This window comes from Daldinia childiae (genome assembly GCF_008694065.1).
Source record: "Daldinia childiae strain JS-1345 chromosome Unknown Scaffold9, whole genome shotgun sequence".
NCBI lineage: Eukaryota > Fungi > Ascomycota > Sordariomycetes > Xylariales > Hypoxylaceae > Daldinia > Daldinia childiae.
In genome coordinates this window covers 1,147,135-1,160,316 of record NW_022984650.1, presented here as the reverse complement: position 1 = coordinate 1,160,316, position 13,182 = coordinate 1,147,135, and the positions used below count along the sequence as shown (strand labels likewise).

General features: G+C 47.1%; 4 protein-coding genes across 4 annotated transcripts; 2 read left to right on the top strand and 2 right to left on the bottom strand.

Annotated features, from left to right (window-relative positions):
• Window positions 1–625: 625 nt before the first annotated feature.
• GL218_07528 (uncharacterized protein) lies at window positions 626–2,184 on the top strand (the record flags this gene model as incomplete). The annotated part of the gene is made up of 7 exons (XM_033584290.1): window positions 626–801; window positions 893–969; window positions 1,078–1,137; window positions 1,200–1,346; window positions 1,402–1,756; window positions 1,912–2,087; window positions 2,147–2,184. The coding sequence occupies 7 exons, from the start codon at window positions 626–628 to the stop codon at window positions 2,182–2,184; spliced, it is 1,029 nt and encodes a 342-aa protein (XP_033432654.1).
• Window positions 2,185–4,285: 2,101 nt separating this feature from the next.
• GL218_07527 (Histidine-tRNA ligase, mitochondrial) lies at window positions 4,286–5,802 on the bottom strand (the record flags this gene model as incomplete). The annotated part of the gene is made up of 2 exons (XM_033584289.1): window positions 4,286–5,657; window positions 5,711–5,802. 2 exons carry the CDS (start codon window positions 5,800–5,802, stop codon window positions 4,286–4,288), a joined length of 1,464 nt encoding a protein of 487 aa, XP_033432657.1.
• Window positions 5,803–6,891: 1,089 nt separating this feature from the next.
• On the top strand, window positions 6,892–8,770 carry GL218_07526 (putative aldehyde dehydrogenase-like protein C21C3; the record flags this gene model as incomplete). Its single annotated transcript, XM_033584288.1, has 2 exons — window positions 6,892–6,953; window positions 7,018–8,770. The coding sequence occupies 2 exons, from the start codon at window positions 6,892–6,894 to the stop codon at window positions 8,768–8,770; spliced, it is 1,815 nt and encodes a 604-aa protein (XP_033432656.1).
• Window positions 8,771–9,344: 574 nt separating this feature from the next.
• Window positions 9,345–12,960, bottom strand: GL218_07525 (Structural maintenance of chromosomes protein 5; the record flags this gene model as incomplete). The annotated part of the gene is made up of 5 exons (XM_033584287.1): window positions 9,345–9,723; window positions 9,786–10,524; window positions 10,576–10,648; window positions 10,708–11,595; window positions 11,650–12,960. 5 exons carry the CDS (start codon window positions 12,958–12,960, stop codon window positions 9,345–9,347), a joined length of 3,390 nt encoding a protein of 1,129 aa, XP_033432659.1.
• Window positions 12,961–13,182: the final 222 nt, after the last annotated feature.

The window sequence follows — 13,182 nt, the reverse complement described above, 5'->3', positions numbered from 1 at the left end:
AGGATGCGGAGAAGATCCAGTAACATGGTGGATTCCGGGGTTAGACCCGCTTTATCATCCCTATTCTGTGGTTCGGTATAGGAAGTGCGTCATTCTGTAGTCAGGTGTCTTACCTTCTAAGCGGCCCTAAGCCTTAAAGAATCCTAGTACAGTACAAACAGTGACCACCAAAAACTACCAAATAATCGCCAACTTATTATGTACTTACTCGTATTCATACATGATAATCGAAATTAAATGGGATTGAGGCTGAACGAAATCGCCCTCGGTGCCCAGAACCGATCCGGGGCGGTGCTTGTTGGCGTTGAGTGCGGGCGATATATTGCAATTCAGCTGACGGAATCTTGCTTGATAATATTAGATTATGATCATTTTACGCGTCGTTTCGTTAGCCCTACGTTTTGAAACTACGAGGCGATCGATGCATTTGAAGACTTACATACCTCTGCCGCTTTCATGCTTTATTTTCACTTGTCCTAGCTTACAGCCAGAATATCTACAAAATAACGCAGTTAAATATTCGAGATGGGACATTTCTCATTTGCAATTCCCCCGTAACCAACCCCCCCCTACGAATGTGATTACCGCGTCTATTTACTCCTTTTGGAGTCGTCTTTCCTAGGTCATGCCAGCGCTTCCTTCGACCTTACTACTGAATGCCATTACCAGTCGAAACGTAACGCTAGAATCTGCTATTGCCCTGACTTCAAATGCTACCAATGCTACCAACACAGATGAAATTGTCCAGGTCATTTGCGCCTGGCCGGTGTCAGGGCAGTATGGTCCGGGATCGAGGGTTTTGTAAGTTACCCTACCCATTTATGCCTAATACAGCTCTCTATAATATTACCATTCGACTATTATACTAAACTAATCATTAATATCCTTATAGGTACTATGTCCTTGTAGCAGCTTGTGTCTTTGCTCGAAAAGCAGAATGGCTTAGGAACGCTTGTCTAGCAGCTGCTTGTAAGTACTCTTTACCCCTTATTCCTGTCGTTTGTCTATTATAATAACGCGAGGCACTTATACAACTTAACGCATACAAGTAATAGTAACTAATACAACGAGTTACAGTAATTTTCCCTGCTGTTGCAGCTCTTCATGGTATTGTTCTCGCCGCAGTACACGTAGATAGTAAGCATTTAGCACACCAAGCCAAAGCTTTACAGCAATCGGCTAACAACACTCTACCTCAGCTGCTGTTGATATGGACATCTATGGGGCCTTTCAGTTTTGCTCGATTGGAATACTAGCAGCTCCATTGTCAGTCAGGATATCTCGAACCTATTTCGAAAACCCTGGCCGGAACATAATCTTTCTTTGGACTGGCATTGTTCTCTCTGGTAAGTTTTCACGTACTTCTATGACGGGTTTTGGGATATACGCTTACGAAAGAAGGTCTGCTTAGTTTAACAGTCGAGTTCTTCCGGATCACAACATCACCTTGCACGCACGACGAGTCAGGCCACCCTATTCCTATTCATGACCATAAGGATTTCCCCTACGAGAATGCCTTTTGTAACCTCACCTGCTCCATCGAGAAGGGGCCTTGGTCTCCCCTACGGCAAGGGGCTACCAATGAAATATACGTCATACCGGCACCGAGCAGACTTGCGTTCAACGCGGTTACGCTTCTCGCAGCAGCTTGCTGTATCCCTGCTGTCCTCTCGCTCGTGTCAATGTGGAATAAAATCCTTGAGATTAACTGGAAGTCAAGGTTCGGTCCGGCAAAGGGGGACCAGCTGATTGAAGGGTAAGAAGAAGATCTTAATAACCTATTCCCCTTATTTTGCCTATGGGTAGTATACAGCCCCTATGACATAGATAATTATTGTCAACCTAGATTGCCCATAAATATTTTCCCCCCCTTTGGGAACATCCGTTACTAACAACAAGCGCTACTAATAGGACGAATGGCGCTACCGTCGAGACGATGAGTAAAGTTAACCACGTCGTCAGGCTTTTCTTAAGCACCCTAGAGGTTCCTCTATTCAGCGCTGCAGTAATTGCCATCATCATATTCGGCGAATTGAACTTCTTTAGTCCCGAAGTCTCATACCAGACTGAACCGATGGGTAGCATAGGTACGTACTAATCAACATTCATAACTGGTTCGAAATGCTGATAATGGTCACGTTCACAGGACAAGTTAGTAACTATATTCATCCCAAATTGGAGTAGTTCTCTCAACTTATTCATCTCTTCTTCCCACTCTCCAGCTTGACCTAGATTTGTCAATTTTATTCAAGACATTTTACTAATTACGGCATTCTTAATAGTGGGCACCCCTTGTCGGTACCGGACTTGCTGCGTTAGGATCTCTTTACATGCTCCTAGCGGTAGATATAGAAGCTACGAAGAAGGACGCGAACCCGATAGATCCCATTCATCACTGTAATTGCTCGCACCACCACTTCGATGGTGGACAATCTCCTACTAGACCCAGGGCCAGCTCCTCTCTACGGAGCGGGGATATTGAAATCGTACACTGCGATGACATTGCCCATCCGGAGCATGGCTCGGGGGGCTCTCCATCTATGCAAGAAAGTAACGGTGGTCTTTTCATTAGCTCCCCTCACTCCATCACCGCCCCAAGCACACCCCATGTTCGACCTAGCTCTTCAAACAGCGGGGGAGAAACTTCAACCGAACTTGTACCCACAGAAAGTCGGCCATCTGTAAACGACATAGGCAACAGACGTAAAGTGTACAATTCGCTACTAGTCGTTAGTAATTATCTGGGAACGGCATCACAGGATCGATTCGACGATTCCGAGTTCAAACATGGGAAAGCGATAGACTTCCCTGAGATCCCGGCGGAAGATAAGCGGAACCCGGACCTAGCTCGGGTTAGGGAGGCCTATAATCATCATCGCAACGAAGACGAGAGTGCTAGCATAAGGCCAAGAGCAGGCAGCTTCGCCGGTAGTATTGCTTCTAGATATAGTATTGAAGGTAGTCCGGCGAGGATACGAGCAATATCAGCTCCACATCCACCGTCGCCTGTATCGCGTTCGTCGTCGCCGTCACCTTCGACACGTGGAGTTCAACACTCGAATACCTTACCAGCTGGCCAGAGTTCATTTGATGTACAGTATCAAGAAGCATCGTCTTCTACCGGACAAACCAGAGGTAGACCAAGACAACGACGGGACACACTAGAGGTCCCGGCCGTCCACCCTAATTCTTCGCGAGCCATGCAAACCTCTTCGCCAGTTGCGTCTACTACTACTATAACTAATAACCAGGGTTCTCCTGCAATTGTTATATCGCATGACGATGATACCAGCTCTGCTGTGGACGATATACCTGTTCTAAACCCCCCTACCATTCGACCGACCGAGTCAGACCCAGCACCGCAACCGAAAGCCTCGCCCCCACCGTGAAAAGGGCGCTCTCATAGAGCATTTCTTAGAAAACTCTGTTCAATATATCGACAAAAGAGTTGAACGCATCAAAACTCCACGACTATCCTGATATGCCCCTTTGAAACATCGTCTATACAAAACAATCGGGCTTCCAAAATTAGAGAATAAGACGGCCTATACAAATTTCCAAATCTCATGTACTAGATCTCGCTTCCATTTATTCAGCTTGTTAATTTACTATAACGATAGACTCTATTCACGTTACGAATTATGTAAGTGGCCTCTATATCATTTTACCATAACCAAACCCGAGACCAGCCTCGCTGACTAAAGTAAACAGATAATGATTATGATGGCGAGAAAGGCTTATTGGAATGTAATACTATAATGTATATAAGTGGTACCTTTACGAGGCGTTTTGGACATTTTGCCCGTTTGGTCGGAAATACAGTACATTGGCCCTAGGGACAGGAGTAAAGCGACATATTAGGCACATAGTGAGGAGTAGTAGATGGTATATATGGTTGAGGTGTTTAGTGTATTATTTCAAATGGACTCATCAGTAAGCGTTAATAATATAATAAGTTTATAATTCGGAGCTTCTAATAGCGGATATAGTTTTACCCCTATTAACCCCGGCTACCCGTAGACACTAACTCAACGATGGATTGAGGTGAAGGCTACTTAAACTGGTGAACTTTCTCAAATCCAAAGCCGTCTAATTTACTTATTAAAGCAATTATCCTTTGACTATAATGCAAGATCAACATGAAAAGAAGTTCTAACCCTAACTAAATCAAATCCAACACATTCATGTCACAAGCATTCACATAAATCCAACCAGTTTCTAAACATATTTTTTTCTTGTTCTAAATCCTAGCGCTAGGGGAGCGTATTTTTCTAGGTTAGGGTATCTACCGTATCGGAAGAGTCTGAGTCTGAGTTTGTAACAACTTCTTCACCTCCTCGACCAAATTCTCTCTCGAGACAAGCTGTCCCTGGTCTTTTTCATCCTTTTCGCCTTCCTTACCACCTTTCCCAGTTCCTAAAACCTTTAACCGAACCTTGCCCTCCGCAAGCTCGTCCTGACCTAGGATAATGCCAAGCGGCACCTCCTCGGCGGCCTTGAACTGTTGCGGTAGACGGGGCTTGACCTTGGCGCTGAATTCAGCGCGAATGCCGGCTTCCCATAACTGTCGCGCGATCGACATACGCTCTAGTAGTAGGCCGTTGAACTCCTTGCCACCGAAGGCCATGACGTATACATCGACCTGGCGCGAGCGGCCTTCATTCTCGCCGCGCGCTTTGAGGATAGTGAAGATTCGGTCAACACCAAATGAGATTCCAACGCAGGGGATCTGCTTCTTGCCGTACATGCCAACAAGGTTGTCGTATCGACCACCTGCAGCAATGCTACCGACGGCGGAAGCATCTGCATTTTTAGACGACTTCCCCGGATACCGTGTGCCGTCCTTATCTTTTGTGTCGGCGGGTTTTTGAATAACCTCGAAGATCAGTCCTGTGTAGTAATCCAGACCTCGCGCAAGCGATAGATCGAACGAGACATTATCGAAGGTGCCTAGTGCTTTAGAATAAGAAGATAAGAGATCCATATCGGAAAGTCCAGCTTTTATCTCCTCGTTAGCCGAAAGATTCGAGTCGGCCTTAATAAACTCTATCATCTCGTCAATTGTGCCGCGGTTCAGTACGAACACTCCAATTTTGTCGGCAACCTCCTCAGGGAGACCCTTTTGCTCAACCATCTCCTTCTTAACGACGTCCCACGGTTCCTTGTCCAACTTATCTACCGCCGAGCTAATTGGACGTATCTTGTCTGCAGGAACACCTGCGACGGAAAATATGCCGTCTAAAATTCGTCTGTGGTTGGTCTTGATGGTAATGTCAAGCCCGAGAGCATTGAAGGTTTCGACGATAACACGTAGGATCTCGGCGTCGGGGATTATGGGGTCGTAGGCTCCAGCGATGTCGAAGTCGCATTGGTAGAACTCGCGCATCCTGCCTCGGGCGATGGCCGGCTGGTCGCGACGGTAGACCTTGGCGATCTGGTAACGCTTGATCTGCTGAACATTGTTCATGGCTAACCAACGGGCAAAAGGTACTGTAAGATCGTAACGTAGGGCGCATAGCTCGCCGCCCTGATCTTCGAGGTTATATATCAGACGGGCCTCCTCGCCATATTTGCCAGCTAGAATTTCCTTTAATTCGAATACGGGGGTGTCGAGGGGAGTACCGCCGTGGAGTTTGAATATGTTGCTAATGGTCTCACTGGATACTAGATTAACAAACGGGTGGCGTAAATAGTGGCGAGCGAAACGTACAAGACATGATCTCGCAGGAGAAGGTCTGCGCCCGACCAGTCGCGTGTACCCTTGGGCGCCTTCAAGGATATCTTGGCCTCTTTGGAAGCCATATCGCCAGTTTCGGCAGAGGAGAGATGTTGGTGGATAGACGATTGACACAAGAGACTTGAAGGGGTAAAGAAGGTTCTAGTGGTAAATGATGGTACTCTGAGAGAAGTAGAAATTATTAGCCTATTCCCTCTATAGAGCGCACGCAGCATTGCTTGGTGTGCCCCGCGTCGTATAGCCCGAAAAAAAAAAGAGCGATTGAGGAGGGATGACTCAATAAGAGTTACCTCACTAAACGTGGGGTTATACAGTTATCATGTGACATAAGGCACTTATCATATCGATAAGATCTATACATACCATACCGGCAAAATGTGGTTTTGAGATATCATATTTTTGGGGTGGAATGATTTTTGTACGGGATATCCTTTTTTGTACGGGAATGAGAATCTTGATTGGATAAAATATTATTACAATATTAAAAAAATGAAAGTGTGGGTAATAAGGTTCAAAAACGGGTAACCTTTCAACAGCACTAGAGGACTGGCCACCCACTAGAGCTGCTAGCTCAATCAAAACACTCCCGCATTGGTGGGGTGTGTTATGGTGGGGCTGGCTAGGAGCCTGGGGTTCGAGTCCCAGGCCTCCTAGCTTTTTTGATTTTTAAGGTTTTTGGGGGTCACATGACCCTAATCCCACTTATTCCAACCAATCAGAGCCTTCAGTTCCAAGGAATCATTCCTGGGAAAGGAATGATTTTTTACAAAAATATCATAATTTTATAAGATATGGTATTACCCATTTTAACCATTATTATGGGTAATATGATAATTTACGTACGGAATCCTTCCTGAAACCCATACAATGCCGCTACGGTATGTATCTCTGAAGATAGGTACGTACCTGATTTATAGTTGACTTGAAGCTCTTACCCCTGTCGAATTGACGATAGAATGCAGGAACCAGGGGCTATCGATAACACATAATAAAATGGAGCTTCAGTTCGTCAAGTTGGTGGTACGATTATATTCTGTAATTGAACAACCTCCCTTGAGGAGATCATGTCAAAGATTCCTCGGTTGGGTTGTGAATTAACTATATGATGATATATCCACTCAACTAGAAAGTAGTAGGGCAGGATATATATAAGAATGGCGGCCAAAGACCTCGTTCAATGGATCGATGAATTCAGCATCCTCATACGAGGGTTCCCGTACGTCTCTAGGCCTTGAATGATACCCCTTCCTAGCGGCTATCTCATAACGATTCACATACAGGATCAAAGACTTCGCCTTCGCTACGTTCCCTATTATATTTGCCGTCGTTGGTGGTCTAATCCTCTACAACACCCATACCGACTACTGGGATAAACCGAAGCGATACACCATCCCGGCTCCCAAGAAACTCGACGAGGTCAAGATCCTTGATAACCCTACCATCAAGGTCTCGGGTACAACGGCCATCCAATGTTACGCCCCAGCCACAGGCCAACTCCTCGGCTTTGTTAACCCCTCTACGCCCGACGGTATCGATCGTGCCATTGCCCAGTCAGCAGCGGCACAGAAGCAATGGGCCAAGACCACGTTTAGTGAGCGGAGGAAGGTATTGCGTACCATGTTGCAGCATGTACTTGATAATCAGGAGCAGATATGCCAAATAAGCTCTCTAGATTCGGGAAAGACCATGCTAGACGCTCAGCTAGGCGAGATCATGGTTACAGCTGAGAAGCTAGAATGGACAATCAAGCACGGCGAGAAGGCTCTGCGTCCGAGCCGACGTCCGACAAATCTACTCATGGCGTATAAGAAAAATACAGTTAAATACGAGCCCTTGGGTGTCGTGGCGGCTCTGGTCAGCTGGAATTACCCCTTTCATAATATGATAGGTCCTATAATCAGTGCCATCTTTGCCGGAAACGGCATTGTTGTGAAAGTAAGCGAGCAGACGTGCTGGAGCGCCGCATATTACACTAGCATTGCAAGGGGCGCATTAGTAGCACACGGACATGATCCCCAGCTAATACAGACCGTCGTCTGCTGGCCTCAAACTGCTGGACATTTAACAAGTCATCCTGGCATCAGCCATCTTACTTTCATCGGCAGCCGATCCGTATGCCACCATGTTGCCTCCAGCGCAGCCAAGAGCCTCATCCCCTTAGTCGCAGAGCTTGGTGGTAAAGATGCTGCCATTATTCTCGACTCGGCAAATTCCGACCTCAAGCGAATCGTGGAGACTCTACTACGTGGAACTTTCCAAGCTTCAGGTCAAAACTGCATCGGTATCGAGAGAATTGTCGCCGCGCCTGGTGTCTACGACAAACTTGTGGCTATGCTAGAACCCCGCGTCAAAGCTCTACGCCTTGGACTGGATAAAGATGTTGGTGCCATGGTATCAGACGCCTCGTTCACACGACTCGAGAATTTAGTTATGGATGCTGTTGCCAATGGTGCGCGACTCCTCGCTGGCGGTACCCGATACATACATCCCGACCACCCTAAGGGTTTTTACTTCCAACCGACGCTCCTCGTCGACGTAACGCCCGACATGGCGATCGCGAACGAAGAGTGTTTCGGGCCGATCATGACGATCCTTCGGTCCCCCTCGCCCAGCGCCACGGAACTCTTACGTCTGGCCAACGCCCCCGATTTCGGCCTTGGCGCCTCAGTCTACGGGCGAGACTCGGATCCTATTCTACGAGAAGTCGTCCATGGCGTGCGTGCAGGAGGTGTCGCCGTCAACGACTTCGCGGTATTCTACGCTGTGCAGTTACCATTCGGCGGCGTCGGCGGTTCGGGATATGGACGCTTCGCGGCCGAAGAGGGATTACGAGGTCTTTGTAATCTAAAGAGCGTGTGCGAGGACCGGTTCGCATTTTTAGGAATTAGGACTTCCATCCCGCCACCTGTGCAGTATCCCGTCGGGAGCCAGGAGCGCGGATGGAGATTTGCAAAGGGCGTTGTGGGTGTTGGGTATGCGCTTACGCTTGGGGGTAAGGTGAGGGGTGTGTTGGATATTCTGAGGAATATGTAGTGGGGGCAGATATGATTATGAGGAGGGAAGATGAGAAATGAAGATGTGAAAGAGGGGGGGGGGGGGGGGGGCTTGTATAGAGCGAGCAAGTGATAGTATCTACATACTTAGATACCCCTAGTACCTAATGTACCCTACCTTATATAATATTAATCACATATAATTTAAATCCTCTTTCACAATGGTCTTCAAGACGTAGTGATTCGCTTATATTTTATTACTTCCTCTATTGAGAACATAGGATATCCCAGGTATGATAACAAGTTCGGACTGTTGGTAATGTAAGAGATTAGTGTAGTAAGTAAACAATGCAATGGTATCGAGGTATTTAGCCCTTCCCTCCGGAGTACAGTAACAATCATTTCTCTAAATCCATTTATTCCTTGCCATCCTTCCTTTTACCTACTCATTACTCCTTTAATAGAGTTTAAGTCTAGCTCCTCGCCGTTCCTAAAAACTCCTAGAATGGCATTGATACGTTTTCATTTATTCCCTCGTGAACACACTAATACACCTAGAGTATTACGTCAACTACAACCGTAAGAATGAATCAGGACCTTTATACCCCCACCATCTACGCGGCCGAAGCGACAAGCCCCCGTTGAATCTTCACCAAATTGCTGAAATCAAGCTTCTTCGCATCTTCCGCCGGCGGCATATGCTCGCCGGACGCAATACACAGCACACGCATGCGCTCGTCGTATCGTAGGCCGGTAAGCAGTTTCGGCGTGATAAGGAAGTACTGGCTCGTGTGTTCGCGACACGCAATCTCGACCATGCGCTCGTGTACCATGCGCTCGTTGCGCGGGTCCATACCCTGGTTGATCTCGTCGACGACGCGGAAGGGTGCCTGCGCCATGCTCTGTAGCGCCATAAGATAAAAGATCGTAGAGACGGCGCGCTCGCCGCCTGATTGCCGGTGTTGGTTTAGTTGTTGGAGGGTTTCGTTTTCGCTGGAGGGATGGGATGTTAGTATGACTTCCAGTTATTTTCTTGGGAGATGAAGTAAACTTACCGGAATTTGACTTTGATCTCGATAGACCACTGTTCAAAGTCTTCATCCTTATGGATGCCGACCTCGCCCGCGCAGTTGATCTGCTCGAAGTTGTAGCTAAAAGCGTCATTGATCTTGCCGACAACGTCGTCAACGCCGGGTTCCCACTGCTCCATCACCTGCTTGATCTTTCTGAGGTACGTTTCAAGCTTCACGTTCAGCTCCTCCTTCTTGCGCGTCAGCTCCTGGATATCCTGCGCGCGCTTCTCGTACTGTCGTAAGATCGCGGGGTCGACACCATGAATCAGCTCAAGTTTAGTAGACTCGGCGCCGATCTCGTGGTCAACTTCCTCGGCGGTTTTACCCTCCGCTAAGCCGTTCAGGTAAGCTAGTCGGTCATCGCCACCGTCATCAACGGCTGCTTCTACTTTCTCCCTAGCATCAATTGCTGCTTTTTTTAACCTCTCCATCTCAGCTTTGGCATTGGCGATCTCGTCTTTCTTCTCGTCAAGCTGTTGCTTGATAGTAGAGTTTTGCTCTTCCAGGCCTTTGACATCTGACTGGGCTTCAATGAGGCGGATCTGAACCTCTAACAATGCTTGGTGGATATCGCGGATCTGAGGAAGCTGTTCTTTATGTTTCAGGACGGACCTAGCCTTCTCGATGACGAGCTGGTCTTCTTGAGCGCTGTATTCGAATATTCGCTTCCGACAGTCTGCAAGGTCTTTCTGTGTGCTTTCTAGGGCTTTCTTCTCGGTTGCTATAGATTTTGTTAGTCAGTGCTGCTATTCCCTAGGTAGTATCTACTTACCGATTTTATCTCCGAGAGTTGCATATAGCGTGGCAGCTTTTTGCAACTCGTTCTTCTCTCTCCTAAATGCATCCTTTAAAGTTGTTAGAATCGCGAGTTATATATATGGCTTAATAGAGATAGGTTACTTACTATTTGTGGACGGATTTGTTTCTCAGCCTCCTCTAGTTCTACGATACGTCTCTTAGTTTCTTGCCCTTGTCTTCTTATATCCTGCAGCTCTTCATTTACTTCGTCGATATGTCTTTGCAGTGCATTCCTTTCAGCCTGGTCAACAGGCTGGTTTGTCCAGAACTGGCCCGGTTGAATTTTCCTCGTAGAGGTTGAGACTGCATTACCATATTCTCTACGCCTCGTAATACGATATATCAAGGGGCCAGAGGCCCAGCTAGGTATTCCCTCGCGGCTTGCTATCAATTCATATTGATCATTACTGATATCTCGAAGGGCAACTCCGGATGTGTGTAGTCTCTTCTCGGAGCAGAGCATCGCGAGAACCGGCTCCGGACCTTCTAGATACTCAATGGCGTATGCGTCAAGACCCATCTCGCGAATTTGTTCCGTAGGGATGACCGGTCGAAATGATGAGAACTCGCTACCACAAGTCCTGATTGTCACCGAAATGCCTAGCTTATTAAAGAACTGTGCGCTCAGCTTTTTGTGATCGTCGCGAGTTTGACAGGTGAAGCAAAAGAAGTCTTCCCTAGCGAGGAGCGACTGGATTTGATCCGAGTACTGCGGGTTTGTGAGGGAGCAGTTGAGCATTGGCGGACCAAAGACCTCCTTCTCGAACTCATTCTGATTCTCTCGGAGCCACTCCCAGCCCTTCGCAGCATCTAAGTGGACCTTTTTCAAATGAACAAGCTTTTGACCGTCTTGAGAGTTTAAATCATCCAAGTTCTTTTCGTGCTGTCCCTTCTCGTGCTTCTTTCTATCATTTTGATCCTTCAGCTCGTTAAGTTGATTGTGCAATGTACGTTTCTCTGCTTCATTGTCGCGCAGTATATGCTCTTGTTGCCGCTAGGTATATAAATCAGCAATAGGTAACTATAGGGGATAAATATTGCCACTTACAATTTTCTGATTCCAATCAGAAGCAACAAACTCCGGGGGCTTGTTCTGCAATTTGGCCTCAAGATCCGTAATTGTCCTACGTATCTTCGCAAGATCGTTTCGCTTAGAGTTATGAGACCCCTCCTCTGCAACCTTCTTATTTTGGATATGCTTTATCTGTTCTTCTTGGGCTTCAATGTTCTGCAAAAGTCGATCGCATGCAGCTTCGGCATTCTTCAACGCAATCTTTCGCTCCCCAACTACGGCTTCAATCTGTTGCCGATATTCCTCCTTTCGATTGACAGCCTGTAAGGCAGGCCCACACGCTTGTTCTAGCTCCTGTAGCCTCTTGAGCGCATCTTTGCTTTTCTTTTTCGCCTCGTTTACTATACGACGGAGATTATTGTATTCAGCAATTGCCCGGGCGTTATGGAGGTCTTGAATCCTCTTCTGGATCGCTTCTCTTTCACGAAGTCTATCTACGTCAGCCTGCGATCCCTGTTGGCGTGTCTCGTGGCCTTTCAATGTCTCGGCGCACGCGTCAAGTCTACTTTTGACCTCTTTATGCTTCTTGTGTAGCTCTTTCAGTTGGTTGTGCCAAATGATCATTTGTTCAGGTGCAGCAGCTCGTAGAGTCTCGTGGAGAAGTTGTATAGGAGTAAGACCGGCAAACTCGGCGACCCTATCCTGGGGCAGAAATTGGCATAGGTTGTCGATTTGAATGCGCAAACCACTAGTAAGAGTTTTTACAGCAGTATGCGTACTCTCTTTCCCATTGATCCACCACTTCGTCTTGTTATCTTCTTTACGAATCTGCAGGCGGATTACGTGGTTGGATAGCTCGCCTGGTCGGCCTTGTAATTCGATCTCGACTATAGCACTCTCTTTCCCATGTTTTACAAACTCTCCCACGTTGCTCGCCCGGCCGAGATGTTTTGGGTGGTAACCTAAGCCAAGGCATATGGCACAGACCAAGGAACTCTTGCCGGTACCGTTTGGGCCAATGACCATGTTGAGATTCGGGCCGGGATTAAACTCGGCATGTTCGTAGGTGACAAAATCTTCGACCAAAACCCTGACTATAGCACCAGTCTGGAACTCTCCTGTGCTATTATCATGACGGGCTCCCGACGGCGAGCTTGAGCTTTTAATCCGTCTCTGTCGCAAAACCCCCTGATCGTTTTGATCGTCTCCATCTTCACCTTCTTCATCTGATAAAGCACCGTTCGTATCACGCTTCTGCCGTTTTGGTGAGTCTGATACTGAAGACTGCTCGTCGTTTTCTTCTTCAAATCGGGCTCTCGACCGACGGCGGGGCTGTAGAGATGGCATGATTGGGAATAGGTAGATAGTCAGAAAACCGGGAGTGGTTTCGAGCGGATGTCGAGGTGATTGGATTAAGAGGTCATTTCAGAGAGGGATTCTTGAAGTGGAAACTCGGTATCTAAATTCTGGTGGAAGATCGACTTCATTGAATTAATAGTAGCTGATGTGAATATGTGATAAAATCCCATTTACTAAAGACGCGGTTTGCTGTACTACGTAAAAGCGGAC